General features: G+C 39.0%; 1 protein-coding gene across 4 annotated transcripts in view; it reads left to right on the top strand.

Annotated features, from left to right (window-relative positions):
- The window catches only part of ntng1a (netrin g1a), a 150,343-nt gene that overhangs the window by 13,179 nt on the left and 117,164 nt on the right, over positions 1-20,000 (top strand). For all 4 annotated transcript variants that reach the window (XM_026947966.3, XM_034308038.2, XM_026947965.3 and 1 more), the window contains exon 2: positions 3,255-3,821. In XM_026947966.3, coding sequence (XP_026803767.1) covers positions 3,573-3,821 — 249 coding nt within the window. In that variant the 5' untranslated portion in view covers positions 3,255-3,572. The remainder of the gene's footprint in view (positions 1-3,254; positions 3,822-20,000) is intronic.

Genomic DNA, 20,000 nt, shown 5'->3' with positions numbered 1-20,000 from the left:
TCACATCCATCACCATGCACATTACACTGCGATGGATGGAGAGCCTGATTAGATCCACCAGATTTAATAAGAGCGGGGTGAGGGGGCAGACGCACAGAGAGGGAGACGGAGGGAGAGATGGAGGGAAAGATGAAGGGAGGCGGAGAGTAATGGAGAGAAAGAAAGAGAAAGATGGACAGAGAGAGAAATGACACCAATTAGATGATGAGCTTCATGGAAAGTGATTAATAGACATAATCTCACTGTGTTAGAAAAAAAGAGGGAGAAAAGAACTGGACAGGCAGAGAGAGAGAGAGAGAGATTAAAATACAACTACTACAGCTAATAAACAAATAAATAAAAATATAAAACATATAAAAAAAATTAATAATTTTTATATTTATATCCATGTAGGGAGAGAAGAATATAACCTTAAAATAATACAAAATAAACATAAAATAAAATATATAGGAAAATAAAATGAAATGGTAACTATAATAAAAAACAAAACAATAAAATAACACCAAAATATTTACAGAAAAAGCAAATATTTAATATATATTAATAAAATAAATTTATATTTGTAGCCATGCATGTCCTTGTAAACATGGAGAGTAAAATAATATTTTTAATTTAAAAATAAAATAAAATAAATAATATAATGAAAATAAAACAATAAAAGCAAAATATTTGCATAAAGTGTAAAAAATTTAATGTAATTAAGTAATATTTTATTAATTAAAGTAATAATTTGTGCCCGAATAGTGTGTGTGTGTGTGTGTGTGTGTGTGTGTGTGTGTGTGTGTGTGATGGGACTGATTAACCAGCAATAAACTTCATTATACCTGAATGTGACACTCGCCAGTCTCTCTCCCTCTCTCTCTTTCTCTCTCTCTCTCTCTCTCTCTCTCACACGCGCGCACACACACACACACACACACACACACACACAGTAGAGGTCGTGTTCATTCACAGTGAGTATGAGGGCTGATTATAAGCTGAATGCCTCGCACATTAATTCACTTTTCGTCACTCTTTTGTTCCTGAGCTCTCATTGTGTCATCGTCGTTTCGGCTCTCAGAGCGATTCACTTTTACGATGCGAACGCTCAAATTACACGCCTGATAAAAAAAAAACAATTTTGCTTCCTTTTTATTTGTCTAATTGCAGTCGTTCCCTTAAAGTGCGATAAAAGGACAATTAGTGTTTTAACAGCGTGCTGTAAACGCGAGCTGACAGGGAATTATTTCAGCTTAATTACACATGAAAATACAGAGACAGCAAACAAACAGCAGAGACATGAATGATTCAATCCGAGCAGCCGGTGCGAGTGTTCGTTTAACAGTGGTGTGTGTGATTAGAGACCTGTGAGAGATTAAGAACCTTCCCCTTCCATAACACTATTACATTTATACTCTTATTAACTATTACACTTATAACATTATTCACTGTTTAATCTGAAACTCAACAATAAGCTGCTTGTACAGCGGACACTCCACATAAACAGATTTAAAAAAAAGTATAATTGTTGATATGAAGTTTTCTATAACGAGATGGAAGGAGTCTCCAGTGTCAGAGGTATTCCAGTGTCTTCAGGACAGAGGAGTTTTGTGTATTTTTGTCTTATTAACTTCAAGAGAGAGAGAGAAAAGAGAGGCTGGTGATGGAATGTCTGTTTGAACGTTCCACAATATTAAATGTAACTACAAATGGATAAAAAGTATGTCTTGTCACCTTTAATAACTAAATAAGTGTAATCCTTAATAAATTGCTGTGATATAAGAGGAATAAAACACTTCAGGATGTGCTGCTTTAGGAAAATAAATAACTTTGGGATGGTAACAGTAACTCCGCTTCATCACACCAACATGCCATTGATTATTTTCCTGTAACAGCATGACACGGAGTGTGTTATTCCTTACTTAATAACATCCTTGCTACATTATCAGCTGGTTCTTCCATTTAAATGGAGTAATTGTATTTTTTAAAAACAAAATCCTAAATCTAAATCAGTTATAAATCAAGACCGCTGATACTATATACGCATAATGAAGTGTAACCATGACAACGAACATAAATACCGGTTTAGACGTGATCTGTATTGACACAATGCTAGCTTGCATTTCTCAAATTTTAGTGTAAGATATTTTACCTTTCTTTTCTGATTCATGAGGTAATGCAAACAAACAAACAAACAAAAAGGCAAACAAATTCTTTCCACTTTCCTGTCAGATTTCAATAGAAACAGAAATCGTTTGATTTCTTTAATGATTTGTCCTCCTTTGTTAGAGAGAAACATTTTTACAATTAATATTAATAAATTTTCCAATTTTTACTATTCATATTAATTGTGTAGAATAAATGATTGATAGGCTACTGTGTATGGAAGTAACCATGGCAACCACATGGTTGTGTGGTGGTGGTGGGGTGGTAACAAGTGCCAAATTATATCATGAATTTATTTCATGCTCCTCAGTTACGAGGAAGCAAATATTAATAAAACATTTAAACATGGGTAATACATGTGCTAAATGTATTTCTCAGGGTGGTGGTGTTAATCACATGACCTGTAATTTCATTGTGTTGAACAGGAAGTTGTGACCAAATAAGGAAAGTGGGAAGAGTAACAAGTGCAGACAGTTTGCAGAAAGTGTGAGGGTTCATAAGAACAGGAAGAGGAGGAGAAGGACCAGTGTGGTGGGTCAACAGGGTCATAATCAGGTTGGATGGAAAAAGCCATGCAAGAACATTCTTTCAGTTTAGCACTTTCCATCCCACCCTCACACACTTCGTTACGCTCTTTTGTACCCTGTGCGTGTGTGTGTGTGTAGATTGCAGTCAGGTTTCAGATATAGTGTTACTATAGTAACTTTTATACATGTAACCTCATGGATTTGCCCTCTATTAAGCGAATCGTCGTTTACCTGCATAAACGGAGTGTAAACAACATTTTCCTTTTCAAATCTCACCCTTCAAGACTTTTCATATACTGTAGGCGAAGACCTAATTCCATTTGGGTGTCATATGGAGTTGTGTGTGTGTGTGTGTGTGTGTGTGTGTGTGTGTGTGATGGATAGCTATGGACGGGAATGGCGTGTGTAATGTGAAAGCCACGGATCACGTTCTCTTTGATGGCCTCTTTGAAATGCGAGATTTCTCAGCGAGGTGGATAAGACCCCCAAGTGGTCTCTCCCTCTCTCTCTCTGTCTCTTGTTCTATTCCCTTGTCGCATTCTCACTCTCTGCTTCTTTCTTTTCTCTGCTTTCTCCTCATAGAACGACGGACAGGAAGAGGAGGATGATTGACAGAAAGCAAAGCTGAGACGGCTGTCCATCAAAAGTATCAGCCCACAGAAGACGACTCATATCAGACGTCTCCCTCGCTCTCTCTCACTCTGTTTATCGCCCTCGGTCCTCCCTGCGGATCCGTATAAAGAGAGTGCGTAGACGAAGCTGGCATGTTCCCTCACCTTTGGCACCCTCTGCTTGCTAAAACTCGGATTATTTCATAAACTTGGCCCTCTGAACACACCTTCACACCCTCTCTCACACACTCCTTATTTGCTTGATCTGTCCATCCGCGCTCAGGCAGCCATGCGTGTGTGGTTGATGGTGACCCTCCAGGCGGCCTGGCCGTGTTTTTTCGGACTGGCCATGCAGCACTACCCCACCACGTGGGGCCACTACGACATGTGCAAGTCGCAGGTTTACACGGACGATGGACTCACCTGGGATTACATGGCCTGCCAGCCCGAGGCTGCCGACATGACCCAGTACCTGAAGGTGACACTTGACCCTCCAGACATCACCTGCGGAGACCCGCCCGAGACCTACTGCGCCCTGGTGAGTGTGTGACGGGGTAAACGGGGGCAGAGTGTATAGTCGCAGTACCCCTTAGTGGACTGTGAAGTATGTGGAAGTGCTTTTGTTGTTGTTCTGCCAAGAAATCGTGCAAATCAGTTTACACTGAAATGACTTGACAAATGGACCGTGAGATGATGATGATGTATAAGAGAAATATGCTGTCCTGACTGAACAAGTCATTTTGTTGTTGCTCAGTATATTAGCGATAGGCTTGAGTACAATGCACTGACAAGAAAGATCGATCAAACTTTATCTCTTTTATCTTGGAACTTCATCAAATCCATTTTACATTGATTGTCCAAACAGCAGAACGGAAATCCTTCCAGAACGTGAGCCATGCCTTTGTTTAAAACTTTGTAATTGGTTAAATGGCAGTAGGGTGGGAATTGCAATCCAACTGGTAACAGTGAGTTTTTTTGGGTGTGAACTGAAGTCCGATTGGATATTTTGGGGGGGGTGAACTGCAGTCCATTTGGTTACAGGGGCATTGGGAGCAGGAACTACAGTCTGATTGGTTATAGCTGTACTGTGGGTGAGAACTGTAATCTGATCGATTATCCTGGCATTTTGGGCAGGGTATGCCATCGATTTCTTAAAGTGGTATTTTGGTTGGGTACTGTGGTCTGATTGGCTATAGTTGTAATGTGGGCGTGAACTGTAATCCAATTGGCTACAGCTATATTGTGGGCGGGAACTGCAATCTCATGGGCTATAACTTTATTGTGGGATGGAACTGAAGTCTGATTGGTTATGGCTATGTTGTGGGCACAAACCGCAGTCTGATTGGTTACGGGTCTGTTGTGGGCACAAACCGCAGTCTGATTGGTTACAGGTGTGTTGTGGGCACAAACCGCAGTCTGATTGGTTACAGGTATGTTGTGGATGGTAACCGCAGTCTGACTGGTTACAGGTATGTTGTGGATGGTAACCGCAGTCTGATTGGTTACAGGTATGTTGTGGATGGTAACCGCAGTCTGATTGGTTACAGGTATGTTGTGGATGGTAACCGCAGTCTGATTGGTTACAGGTATGTTGTGGATGGTAACCGCAGTCTGATTGGTTACAGGTATGTTGTGGATGGTAACCGCAGTCTGATTGGTTACAGGTGTGTTGTGGATGGTAACCGCAGTCTGATTGGTTACAGGTATGTTGTGGATGGTAACCGCAGTCTGATTGGTTACAGGTGTGTTGTCTATGGTAACCGCAGTCTGATTGGTTACAGGTGTGTTGTGGATGGTAACCGCAGTCTGATTGATTACAGGTGTGTTGTGGATGGTAACCGCAGTCTGACTGGTTACAGGTATGTTGTGGATGGTAACCGCAGTCTGATTGGTTACAGGTGTGTTGTGGATGGTAACCGCAGTCTGACTGGTTACAGGTATGTTGTCAGTGGGAACTGCAGTCTGATTGGTTACAGGTATGTTGTGGTTTGTTTTGTTGAAGAAAATGCTTTTTATTTATCAGTGCCTCTTTATTATATACATGGAGATATTTTGCCAGAATTCACTTTACAAACGAAAATGTGTTTGTAAAAACCTACAGACACACACACACACACATACAGAGAGACAGACAAGACATAACATAATACCATCTTCCATTATTTAAAGTTAGAAATGAATCTTGTTAATCTGACACCATGGCGCTGGTGCTAGTGTGTAGTGTATATGAGCATATGGAGTAAAAAAAGAAAAAAGGCTCATATTTATCATTTACATCTCTGAAGAGTTTGCTTGACCATTATGTGTACTAAAAAACAAATATCCAAGACAATGCTAATAAACTCTTAAATCTTGAATCTTGAATAGAAACTGGACGTATATTGAATACATACCAAACCTCTAATTGACGCCTTCCTGATCCCTCGATTCTACATCAGCCTGTGACCCAGAAATCAATCGAAGTCCAAAGGCATGCAGGGGAATCAAGGAATGAGGAGAGATGAAGCTTTCGGTCCAAGCAGAGACATGTGTTTCCTATTTTGCTGCATGACGTGATCCTACAGTACAAATACCCTAACCCTAACCCTCTCCCAAAAAAAAAAGACAATAAATTATACACAAATAAGAATCACGAATATAAAAGTAATCATCTTACTTAAATTAAGAATGGGTACAAATAAAATCCTTGCATGAAAGTCAATTAATATGGCTTGCTTTAAAAACAGAGAAGTCCGCTGAATGAGCAGAATCGTATGAAACATCGGTGTGTGATGTAGCTACACATGCAGGAATGATTTAAGGATAATTTAGTGTGTAATCATGTAGGCTAACAAATTATAGAGTTAATAAAGCTGGTAAACGTCATCTGTAAGTGAATCTAATGTTCCTTTAAAGTGACGCTTCAGTGAGCGACGACACAGCATTTGGTAAATACCTCGATTTCTACTCTCCTTGTTTCTTTTTCTTACATTCTTTCTCCACTTCCTCAAAGGGAAAGGAAACGAGGAGGAAATGTGATGCACTGTATCTGCCTGATTTGCATTGCCACTGTTGCGCATGCTTTTATTTTTTTATGCCTTACGACGCTGCTCTGTCTGTACTGCACATGTGTGTCATATCATCACTACACAACATACAGTGTTTTGTGACATTTAAGTATTTCAGTTACGGCATCATGCAGTCAGTCGCAGTAGGTATTCGGACTCTTTTGTTTTTGTTATTTAATATACAAACAGTTCATATATCTACTTCAGATTTACATGCACATAATGTCTTTTGACTTTGTACGTATAAAAATATATAAAGGTTACATAATATATAATAAATATATATTACATAATATATAATGAATCAAATTCTATATATAAATGCTTCACAGAACTCTTTTGGAACAATGTATACACTGGTCAGATGAAACAAAAATAGAACTCTTTGGCTACAATTCAGTTTGTCATTTTTGAAAAAATGAAGAGTTGTGTGTATGATCCCAAGTACACCATGATATTCAGAGTGAAGCATGGGGGTGGGAGCATCATGATATGCTTCTCTGCAGACAGTACTGGGGCATTACACGGCATCGGAGGAAACCTGACTGGAGCAATGTACCAGAATATATTAAAGGGGATTTTAATCTCATTGGCCAAGAAACTGAATCTGGGAAGAAGATGGACGTATTAACAAAACAACGACCCTAAACACACAGCCACAATAACTCAAGAAGGCCAAATCAATCTTCTGAGCTGAGTCCCAGTGAAATTTTGTGGAGGATTTTGAAATTGTGAGTCCGTCAGAGGGATCCTTATAACTTGCTGAGAGGAATGGGCCAAAATTGAACCACGATGCTGGAAAAAAACTAATTACTCCTTCCGTAGACGTCTCAAAGCTGTAAGTGCAAACAACAGCTATGGAGAAAATCAGGATTTACTAATGTACTAACTGTTCTTTGAACATAGCAGTTCAAATTTGAGGAAGAGCAGAGTGTTTGAAAATGGGGTCTTAAAGAGTTGTATATTTTTGGAGAAAGTACCAACTGTTCAGAGGAGAATCAGGCCAGACAGGCCAGACAGGCAAGGGCAAGAGGTCGTAAAAGATAACTGAAAATGAGAACTGAAAAAGGAAATGCAAGTGAAACTGAAAAATTTACAATAATGTTAAAGTAATGCTTTTCTGCCTATTAATTTCATTGTTTAAACATATCTTTGTTTACGCTCATTAATATATACCTTTTTGTATATACAAAAAACAAAAGACATTACGTGTGTAAATTTGAAGTAGATATATGCACTGGAAGTTTACTAAATTACAAAACGTGACCAAATACTCACTGTATTATTCAATGTCACTAAGTCACTGAGAGTGGTGGCTTAATGGTGAAGTCATTGGGATTCTGATCAGAAGGTTGTAAGCTCCAATCCCAGTATCTCAAATCTCCACGCTGGGCCCTTTAGCATGACCCTCAGCTGCTCACTTGTATCCTGTCTCAACTGTAAATCGCTTTGCATAAAAGCATCCTCCAAGTGAGGTAAATGTAATTAGAAAATGTTTAGCTTTCTAGAGATTCATATAAATGCTTTAAACAATTTATTTCACCGGCAAAAACACAGTCCTGTCAACCCTGGGAAGAATGCAGGACTGTCGGCTGTCAAACTCCCGCCCACAGAGTGTGATTGACAGGTCTACCTTGTCAACAGGGAAAATGCAAATTAAAAACAGGATTGCAACTGGGTTTTATTTTTGGTTGAGTTGTAGCGTGGAGATGAGAAAGTGCAATCGCAAGTTTTAATTTCAGAATCCATTTTGCATTGTTGTTCAAAAACTGTAAACGTAGATATAGCGCAAATTAATTTGAATTGTGTCATATTATGCGCACACACACAGGAAATGCAGTTGCAAATACACGTTTGAATTAGCATTTTGCAATTAGCATTTGAAATTGAAAAGAGTACGGAAGATGCTACCACGTATCATCATTCTGCTAGGAATAGCACAGGTTACCGTGGCAAATTCTCTTTAATTACCTGGAATGTTTGATGGATTTAAATCTACTGTATATATAAATATATGCAGCCTTTTGCATTAAACAGCAGAGAAACTAATAAAATAGTGTTATTAAACCAATTTCATACTATCCATTTCATTTTGAATTTAATAATCCAAGAAAAAATCATGCTAATAGAAATTCATGCTAAAAAAAAAAAGGAAAAAAAACCCAATTGTTTATGGGAATTAGATGGCTTAATTGGTAGATTTGATATGTGTTAATGAAACAAAAAACCTGGAGATAAGGATACTCTATCATCCTGTTCATAATAGCAGACTTTTTTTCCGTTAAGCCTTTAATAATGAAAGATTTTATGCTAAAAGTTTACGCATTGTGCGTATTGCAGGCTTTGCATTTGTATCTTATAAACATTTGCTGCATCCCTGTACTTATACTATGTACTATGTATAAGTATGTAGTCTTTTTGTGAAGAAAAAGTACATACTTTTGAGTGTCATGTAACTAACTAACACGTCATGTAACGGAAGAGAACGCTGTTGCCTAGTTACGCACGCCGTCACCGTAAACAAACTCCTCGCTGCATTTCAGCTTTTCTTCATTCGTTGTTCCTTATATCGTTTATACTATATCATTTCATTTACCATTCCTTTGATTTATTTTTCCACGTTGCATTTACACCTCTCTAAAACGCGTCCTTGAATTCAGCAAAGCGAACCATCACAAAACTCCTCCTCCATCCCGAGCGCAAGGACTTGTGGGTAATATTAGCTGAAAAAGTGTCCATGGATCCACACTAGTAAACCATTTGGGATGTTCATCTTTGGGATCCTTATTTCAATATACAATGATTTGGGACACACTAATTCTAATCTCGGGTACTATTTAGGATGGATGGTAGGCAAATTGAGACGCAGCAATTGACTCTGAAGTTTCTCAAACTTATGGTGTAGTTTACGTATACATGGTGGATCGAATAGAGCGCCCAGAAAAGGTGTGCAAACAAGGAAGTAATGAACATCAGTTGAGAGTTCAGATGACTGGGAAGTGGCCTCGTATCGAGGTGACGGGACCCTCTGGTGGTGTGGAGTGGAACTGTCAGGTGAAACGGTGATGATCGTACTATAAGTATTTCCTGCTGTTCTGCGGCTGAATTAAAACAGCGTGAAGGATACATTACTCCAGCTGACCTACAGGTAGACCACTAAAGAAAAAGCACTGAAGCGAACGAGTGTTTTTGAAATATTATTTACTCGCCGTAACGAGAGCCGGGCTTTGTCTCATTTACAGAGCGATTGGAGAGCTCTTCATTAAGCATGTTTGCGGAGCATGGTGTCTTTCATTAGCACGAGAAAAGGAGGAGAAGAGCTTTCCGAAAGCTTTGAAGCAGCGGCGATGGCGTGCGTCTTCCTGCAGAAGCACCTAATTAGAAAAGTGTCTCTGAAAAAAAAAAAGCTTTCCTTCGTTTACAGCACTTCGCTTTGAAGGTCGCAGCTGGAAGATGTGAAGTTAGTTTAAGAGGGTGTGTATGTACATGTGTGTGTGTGTGTGTGTGTGTGTGTGTGTGTGTGTGTGTGTATACAATTTAACCAATACTCTCTCTGTCCATGTGCAGATAAATACAGGGTAAAAGTATTGCACAGGTATGTGCCAATAATCGGTTGTATCACATCTTGTAATATTTTTCTCATTACAAATCTTTTAAAAGTCACAGCTGATGAATTAGAAGTTAAAGACAGATGTGTTGGTAAATTACTAAGAAAATAGTAATTACACTCTAATTACAGCGAAATCCATTCTGTCATATTGAGAATCTCAGTTTTGATTCATGCTCCAGCATCAGGCTAATTGGTCAGAAGATATCGAGTAATTATATTAATGCATCGTTTCTATAGTAACCGCTCATTCACAGGGACATGTACAGCGGACGCTCCACATAAACTGATTAAAAATGTTTTGTTTTCATTGATATGGTGAAGTTTTCTGTAAGGAGATGTTTATGTAACATTTATGGAAGGAGTCTCCAGTGTCAGTGCTTTGTAACAGTCAGTGGTAAAGCTGGAACTTTAAGTATAAAGTGACGTTAAATGTAACTATAAATGGATAAAACATACATACTGTCTTTACTAAATAAGAATTGTAATCATGGGCAAGTTGCTGTAGTAGAAGAGGAATAAAACAGTCACAGATATGCTGTAATTGGAAACTAATCAACTACATCACACATCATATGTCATCGTTGATTATTTTCCGTTAAGAGCACAGGGTTTTCTTTCTTCCTTAATAGGGTTATTTTGCAATTTTTTGACTTTCTTTAAGTGTAAATATTCTCACAGTGTGTTTGAAGTGTGAGGATTTGGGAACGCAGTGTGTTAGCGGTTGATGTGAAGTGACATTAAAGTGCTGTGTTAGCCTTTTCAAGGTCATTTCAGAGAACTGGTGAGATTTTTGATAGCTCTGTCATATTTCTAAGACTTATGAGCTTGCTAGCTTCAACAACGTTTGCCTCTTAGCTCCAGTGGCAAACTAACGAAGTAGTTTTATGGCTAAACTATTTATTTTAACTGTGTGTGTTTATCCACGACTCAACAGAAATGCTTCTTACAGTATTTCAAGAGTAAAAATAGTCAGCGAAAACCGCTCGCAGTGACACGGGAGCTAATATCCACCTCTGAAAAGTGAATTATTCACCATGTGTTTGCGCCGAAATGTGTTTTATTCATGGCATTCATTATTCAGGGCCTCGCCTCGGAGGCGCACACGCCACGCTCTGACGGATTAGCATGGTTAGCAAAGGAAGGCGAAGAACCATTTTGAGCGGGTCAGTGCTTCAATATGCTGCTCTCGATGAACCCTGAAGACCCGCGTCACACTCCAGTGCCGTTCCAGTCGATAAATAAGCCGATCTGAAACGCTAACAAGTGTTCATAGGTGCCGCGTGGGCCACATTTCACGGCCGGTGACTCTGTAATCTCTCCCTCGCTGTGAAATGTGGCAGATTGAAATCAAGCGTGTTGTTGTTTGAAGCATGTGCCTGCGTGTGCGTGTGTGCGTGCATGTGTGCATGTGTGCGTGTGTGTGCGTGTGTGTGTGTGGTTATGAGTTTATTGTCCGTTTGGTGTAAGGGCACATAAAATGGCCCGTGAAACAGCCTTGTTTTTCTCGCTCGATCAACTTTTCGAGCACTTAGGCTTTCGCAGGGATGCGCTGATTAGACCAGGAGCAGTTTTCTTTATGACGGCTGTAATCAGTCGTTTATTTTAGGAATCGAGTGCTGATGAGAGAACTCAATCCTCTCCTCGATCCATCCTCATTGATTTCTCCTCAGCCCGTCTCTCTCTTTCTCTCTCTCGCTCCGTCTTCCTGTCTTTCTCTCTCCTTCTTTTTTTCTGTCTTTGTTTCTGGTCACCTTTCCTCTTTCTGTTATCCTTTTCTCTCTTTCTCTCATATCGTTTCTCTTGCTCTCTCTCACCAGGGATGGGCGATATGACAAAAATAATCATATCATGATACTTGACATTTCTACGCTACACAGTATATGTATAGAGTAGGTTTCTAACAAAACAACCTGTGAAAAAAAGTCAATTAAACCCTGTGAAGTTTGATGATATTTGTAATTAATGTAAAAAATAAATAATTTAAATCTTATTATATAATGTATAATAAATGGATGCAATTATTAATTATAATTAGTAAAAAAATATTTAACATTTATTTACCAGAAGGAAAAATAATAAAAAAAATATCTAAAATTGTAATATTTAAAATTTTAAAGATTCACTACAAAATTTTATCATGTGATCTGCTGATAAAATTTTTTTGATTTAATTTATAGTTTTACTAAAAAACAAAAACTGTAAAACAAAACAAAAAAATTGTGCCAGGATTTATGAAAAAAATGCATTTAAAAACAAAATTAAAATAACATTGTAATACTATAATAATAGAATAATATTATAATAATAAGAAGAAGAATAGAAAATAATAATATTACACTTCTCCCTCTTTTTCACAAATACTGTCTCTCTCATAGAATAATCCTAAAAAAAAAAAAAAAAAAATCCTAAATCTTTATACGCACAGTGTATGCATCCATATCCGTGACTTCTGGACTGTAAGCCTTTGTGATATCCTCGTCTCACACACACACACACACACACACACACACCCCTTTACTACGTGTGTGAGTGGGAGTTGTTCTCTCAGACAGAGCGTAGGCGCTGATGCGTGGACGCGGAGCTGAAGCTGTAATTGTAAAACAGCAGGTTGACTGTCTACTCCTCAATCCGAGAGACGATCGACCCCGAGCTCACACGCCGCCAATTTACCAGCCATTATATCATCATCGCGCATGTGTGTGTGTGTGTGTGTGTGTGTGTGTGAGAGAGAGAGAGAGAGAGAGAGAGAGAGAGAGATGGCAAACAGATGCTGTTGGCCCTGGGAGAGAGGCCGCTCTTGTGTGTGTGTGTGTGTGTGTGTGTGCGTGTGTGTGTTTATTGTCATATCTCTCCCCGTACTGTTTCCTCACAAACAGGAAGTGCAGATGGCAGACGAAGCCTGAAGAGCGGCCGTGAAATTCATATCCAGTTAAAATCCACCCTGATCTCATGAGAAATGAAATGAGCGATGAGTGGATTTTATTTGATTTCCTACACAAACCTCATCACTAACCCCTAAATCTTTTTTTATTCAACTTAATTCCTGTGGATTGGTGTGAATTTACATACGACCACGTTGTTGTTTAAAATCTTAAAACGAGAGACTTTTAGCTTAATATCTTCCAAGATGAAAACATGGATCTTGTTTCATCAGCTGAATCTACATGGTGAGCTAAGCTACACGCTATTTTTTTTTTTTATTATTACAGAGTAATAAAAAGAACCGATGTAACACAAAACAGAGAAGAACAAAAGAAAGACAAAGATACACAAGTACAATAATGATAATAATGGCAAAGTAATAAAAACTTTACCAGCATTAACAGTAGCAATAACAACACCATGGTTTGGTAGGACAAAGAGGAAATGTTGTTGTTGTTGTTGTTGTTGTGCACTACAGTGTGTTTTTGGTGTTAAACATTGTTGTGTAACGAGAATAAGTTTAGCCCTACAGTCTGAAAGAAACACTATATTACTAATCTCTGAAAGATAAATCTCTAATACGCTGTAATGCTGTAAAATCTAAAGAGCCAGCCTGTAAGTCGTGAACACTACAGCAGCGTTTAAACGGCAGAGACAGTAATGCAACATGTTCTTAATTATAGGTTCATCTTTCCACACAGTAGACGCACAAGACGTCTCCGTTCCCCGTGTAATACGATTTAGCTGGGAAAGTGAAACTGAGACACGGAGGACAATCTAATCTGGACAGGCAGAGAAGAAAAAAGCAAAGTAGGTACGCTGATGTTCCTGGAGCTGAGAGATTATGTAAAGAAAGTTGCTACAGTTTGCAGTAATGAGAATTTCAGTGTGTTTTTATTGAGAGTATTAACCGAGTCAGTATCAGGCGTTATTCATTATTCACCGCAGCGGTACACATTGTTGTGCTAACAGGATATTTAGATTGAGTACATACATATAAAGATTTCTCAAAAAGTTAAAGACTGAATAAAAGTCACACTGTAATGGAAAATAATAAATGTGACACAACAGTTGTTAAGCCTCAGAGGCTCCGCCCACCGATCGTCTGATATCCTTTGTATACTTTTCTGGCCACAAGCTTCAGAATGTCAGAAGTTACAATCTGATTGGCTCTCAGCATTTCGGTGCACTACGAACCTGTGCACTGATTTTCAGCAGAAAAACAAATGAACATGTATTTTTTCAATGAATCAATGGACTGAAGTATTTTTGAACAACGTTTTATAAAGTTATTGATGAATTTGAAGAGAACAGTGATGAGTAAACGTGTTGATTTTGTGTGTTTGCTGATCAGCTACAGGAAAACATCTGCAATTGGTCTCTTTAGAAATCTTGGTCAGATGGTCTCTTCCTGTGAAAGTAGGCGATTCTTGGCCGCGTTTAATGATGGAACATTCCAGACTATTTACCGAATCCAAGAAGTATAACATGGCGTAATTCCGTGTACACAAGGCTTGTGATGATTTTTCCCTGATTGCAATTTTCCACTTTAAAATATCGCGATAAATGATTTAATCATCCAGAACAGCATATTTAATAACTTTCTAATTATCATTCCCATTAACATTTTTTGTAAACTGTTACATTTTAAACTTTGTTGTAATGTCAAAATCGTTATCCTTTTTTTGCTTTTTCGGACAAAAACTGAAAGCCGTTTTGACCACGCTCGGCTGAAATGTTTCTCTGACATTCCTAATAAATATCGCAAATTTATGTTAAATGCATACTTATCTAATGTCAAGCTAAGTGCTAAGTCAAAAATACACTGATAGATTTTAATTCTCATTAATGAACTCAAAACTTTCTCCATTTACTGTGAAAGAAAGCAAGAACGCATGAGATGGGGAGAAGGGGGCGGGGCTTCCAGGAAGTGTTTTTTTAATAATGGGGAGTTCAAAAAACCTGCACAGATTGTTCTCATAATGATTGGTAGGTCTGATAATATAATACAATCAACGACACGCACTCTGGAAACAGTACAGACTCACCGCTTGTGTTAAAACAAAAGCGTCGAGTGCCGAGTTTACTAAAAGCATCGCAGCATTAAGAACATCGTTAAATGGTAGAGCGAGCATCACACTGAACACTCTCTCTCTTCCAGTTAAGATGATCTTACCTTTGCAATGCTTTCGGGAAAGTCAGCTGAGAACATTTTCCACTTTGCTGGTTGTACTTTTGATATAAAACACGCTTAAGTAATTATTTGTTAGAGTTAAAAATAGTAACTTAAGCTCCGCCCCTAATAGTTCCTCAGCTTCTGGTTCCTCTGATGGAAAAGCTACTTGTCCCTTAGTTTCTTGGTTTCGGAAAAAGTTCCCGCATGTTGAAACACATCTCATAAAACAAAACCAAAGTACTTATTGGAAACAAACAAACCCCACCAACTCGGACAAAGTGACTTAGCTTTATTTGTTTTGATCTATAAACGTGACCTTTTTGCTGCGTATGTCCGCAGGACACGGTGAGCTCAGGGAGCAGCGGGAGACATTTAAAGACCCTGCGCTTCCTCAAGCGACTCCACGTTGACATTTCCCCGAGATTCGAGCCGTTTCCTATTTTAAAATATTTAAATCTGGATGAAGAGGCTCCACCGACACGGTTCTCTCGCAGACAAACGCTGACATTCGACTTTAATCATGCGCTTCATTCACACCGTAATCACACCCTGAGGAGTGAAAAAAATGCCACAATGCAGATTTTTGGAGTGCTGACTTTTCACAGACGGGGCCGGACACAAATATTTGCATTTTAGCAACGTCGAAGAAAACTAATTAGCCGTTCGATGGACATCCAATTATTCACTCATCTTTGTGATTGTCAGGCTAGTGAACTGAGAAATCAGGGCTTCACCCAGAAACTCAGCGCTGATTAATGTTTAACTCGCTCTGTATCCAGGCACTGTGCTGGAATTTCTGCTCATGACAAGAAAGGATGTGGCCTCAGTTTTGAGTTTTGAAGATTAATGCGAATCTTTCATGGTGCTAGCGTGTATCACTCGATAGACAAGATAGATATAGCATCACATTACAGTGTTACACTATACGCGATCTGGGGCCTGGATGGTACTGTCTCATATTGATCCCTTAATGACAGATTACAGTGTAGTACCTCAGCTTCAGCCTCCACAGGATCCAGTGCTTATTTTACAATATATATACAATATATTATTATATATTACGATGTATAAAAAGCCAAATAGCTCCTTATGTCGCTGTGTTCATTTGTTTTCCTTCTGAAAACCAGTGAATGGAAGGGCGCATACATGTGAGTGCTGAGAGCCAATCAGATTGCAACATTCAACATCCTGAAGATTGTGGCCAGAAAAGTGTACAAAGGACTTCAGACAATTAGTGTCCAGTGGGCGGAGCCTCTTAGGCTGAGAATATCTTTTGTTTCATTATCAAATACGAAATTGCAGAACACAAAGTAACAGTCTGGCAGAGTTGCGGCAGAGTTTTTAAAATCAAATTCAATGCATTTTAATACATTAAGACCTGGCTAAATGAAAATGAATTCCATGCTGTCATCAGAACAAACCCAGAATGACTAATAACGTGTGTGTTGGCCTGCGAAAGAGCTTCACATGCTCAAATTTGGACATTTTCTATGGCATATAAAAAGTGAAAATTTCAGGAAACGATATGTGACCCAGTGCTAGGTATGTGAGTACGTAGAAAATGTGATGGAAATGTAGAAATGGAGAAAATGTAAAGCGTAAAGAAAATTCTAAAAATAAAGCAACAAGTCCTCAAATTTCAAAAATCTATTGTAAGATATTTTAAGACTTTTTAAGGATCCACAGCGACGCTGCCTGCTCAGCAGTCATAATGATAAACATAGTCCTTTGTTCATAACACACCCAAAACACAGGTTCACGTGTGTGATGTGTGAAAATACGTTTTCACGTCCACATAAAAAAGCGAGAACTGAGTTGTAAAATTTCTGCACCTTGGAGGAAGTTTACAAAAAGCTTCATTTTCGGTGACTCAAAACGCTCTTCATGTGGACGAGATACCAAAGTGCATACAAATTAAAAGACGAATCCACCAATGAGAATCCACCAATGAGACTTTTATTTGATCAGATATCAAACACTACTGTGGCATTTTACAAAAGTGATCATTTGCCTCTTCATTGGCATGCCTTCATTTCATTCATTGAATCTCGCTTGGTGCATTTTGAAAACTTTCAAATCACAGCAGCCTCTAATGGCTCCGCCCCCTTTTCCTCTAAGTGCTGAGAGTCTCTGACACTTCACACCTCATTTCTGTGCAGTCCAAGTGCATCAAAAATCTACGTATTAATAGTGCACTCCATCTCTCAGTGAGCAGCCGGAGGCATGACTTGGAAATAAACACGTTTCTCGGTACTGCACTCCGACTCCGGTCACTTTATATTTCAGCAGCACTGCTCGGCCGTGAGCTCTGCCTGAGCTGCTGGCGTGTATTATTTTTGCTTCCGCTCTTTTTTCATTTATATGTATTTTTTATATTTCGAAGCTGTGTGTGTGGTGCTCATATCACTCAGCCTGGGGCAAGAGATGGCGAAACGCATTTGCAAGGTGACGCTGGAAATTTCCATGTGGTCAATTTTAATTGCCCGCGAGGGATGAAACGTCAGCAGTAGCATCACAGCGCCCCCTGTGGCTCCTCCGTGCAACATTCATTTGACCTTTAAATCTGTAATGAAACTAAAATATGCAGTTCTCTTTCTCAGGGCTGTCTGAGGAACGAAACTTTATCTGTTAAACACTCAAGGCCACAAGTTACCACACTACAAAACTGTACTTTTCTTTTTAACTATTAAAGCATTTCAGTATCTTTTTTATTATATTTATATTTAGCTATTTATATTTAACGTACTTCAGTATCAGCCCCTCGTTGTAACGTTAGCTTTTTATTTTTTCTTACCCAAACTGTAACTGAGTAATCTATCTCCTAGCAGGAAGTGTGTTCTGCTTTTTGAAGCCACACTCGTCTATCTGCGCTCCATCACTTGGTACATTCAATCTGCTACAACATGATAAGAAACCACTTGCTCAATCTTTCCTCCATCCCATAATACTCTCTGACAACTGTTCATCAGCTTATTCCTTTATATCAGTTATTTTTTTCCCTTTGCTCACCTGTCTAAAATGTAGAAGGAGAAATTTCTCATCATCCTTTGTTCCTGTAACATAGTTTTTTTTAAATACTGGTACGCCGTATTTTTAAACTCTAAAAACAGCGACCAGTGAGATAAATCAGATACCTGACACCAGATTTGACATTGATGCGAATGTATTAAAAAAAAAAAAAAAAAAAAAAGCTGCTGGAGAATTAGCATTGGAGTGAAACAATATGGCTGACTGAGATTCCAAACAGAAACAAAAGGAAAGTACAATATCTTCCCTTTCTCCCTACTGAACCAAAAGCCAGGAAAGAAAGGCTGTGTCAAAGTTCAAACATACAATTGTGCATGAGTTAGCATAAAACTGGAATATACAAATTTCAAAAGTCTTCCATAGAGCTAAGAATCAACAAAGCAAAAAACTAGCATAACTAGCTGGACTATATAAAGTACAGGAGCTAGCATTAAGGTAAAATATACAAAGATAAAAGATAGCACAGAGCTAAAAATGGACAAATTACAAAACTAGCATAACTAGCTTGAATATGCAGTGTTCTAGGGCTAGCAAAGAGCGAAACACTGACAGAGGACAAAAGCTAACATAAAGCTGTAGTATACAAAGTTCTAGACTAGCACAGTGCTAAGAATGGACAAAGAACAGAACTAGCATAACTAGCTGAAGTATACAAAGTTCAAAGGCTAATGATGGTCTCAAATGAGCTGCCATTGTTGCCTCAATTCTCCTTTTTATATTCTTTTAATCTGATAACATCATTTGTGATCAACCAATCCCTGTGTTGCGAGTGAGAGTGAGACAGAAACAGAGGGTGAGAGACAAAGTGAGACAGAGAGAGAGACAGAGATCAAGTGAGACAGAGAGAGACACAAAGACAGAGAGAGTGAGACAGAGACAGAGAGAGTGTGAGACAGAGACAGAAAGAGTGAGACGGAGACAGAGAGAGTGATACAGAACCAGAGAGTGAGAGACAGAGAGGGATTGGGAGAGAGAGTGAGAGAGGCAGAGAGAGTGAGACAACGAGAGAGAGAGACAGAACCAGAGAGTGAGAGACATGGACAGAGAGGGAGACAGAGAGAAAGTGAGAGAGAGAGAGTGTGACAGACAGAAAATGATACCCAGACAAAGTAAGACAGAGAGTGAGAGAGAGAGGGCGACAGAGAGAGTGTGTGTGAGAGAGAGAGATAGAGAGAGAGAGAGAGAAGGAGATAGAGTGAGACAGAGAGAGAGAGAGAAGGAGATAGACAGAGTGAGACAGAGAGAGAGAAGGAGATAGACAGAGTGAGACAGAGAGAAAGTGAGAAACACACAATAGTTCACCGTGATAATGGTGTAAAACTTGATAAAGTTTGAGGGATTTCTGCTCTCTGTCTCATAGATATTTGCTGAAGTCTTCCTTCTGTCCATGTTGTGAGCAGGAGTCGGACCCCCCACGGTCGAAGTGTGTGTGTGTGTGTGTGTGTGTGTGTGTTTCAGTTCATCAGGTCTGCAGGATGATGGAGTCTCCTCAGTGGATGGAGGATAAGAATAGCTGTAATACTGTAGCACAGAGCCGTCTAAATCACGGCTGAGGGATCAATTCAGTTTTAATTGCAGCTTCTGCTTCCCTCCTTCTCTCTCTCTCTCTCTCTTTCTTCATTTCTCTCCCCTCCCATCTGTCTGTCTATCTATATCTTCATCTCTCAGTCTCTGTCCAGCTTCATCTGTTTATCTCTCTCTGAATATATCCTCTCTTCCACTTGCTATAGTTTTTCTTCCTCTCTATCCCCTACTTATTCTTTTTTTGTCCCTCTATCTCTACCTCTGCCACTCTCTCTTTCCTTTCTTCTAATTGTTGATGTCATTTATTCCTTTAGTATATCCTCAAACAGGAAGTCTTACTGACATCAAGATCTCTGTTGAGACAAATAATCGACGAGACGCTTGCAGTTCATTCAGGGGTTAAAATCTTTG

The sequence above is a fragment of the Pangasianodon hypophthalmus genome, chromosome 1 (genome assembly GCF_027358585.1).
Source record: "Pangasianodon hypophthalmus isolate fPanHyp1 chromosome 1, fPanHyp1.pri, whole genome shotgun sequence".
Taxonomy (NCBI): Eukaryota; Metazoa; Chordata; class Actinopteri; order Siluriformes; family Pangasiidae; genus Pangasianodon; species Pangasianodon hypophthalmus.
This window is presented reverse-complemented; position numbering and strand designations above follow the sequence as displayed.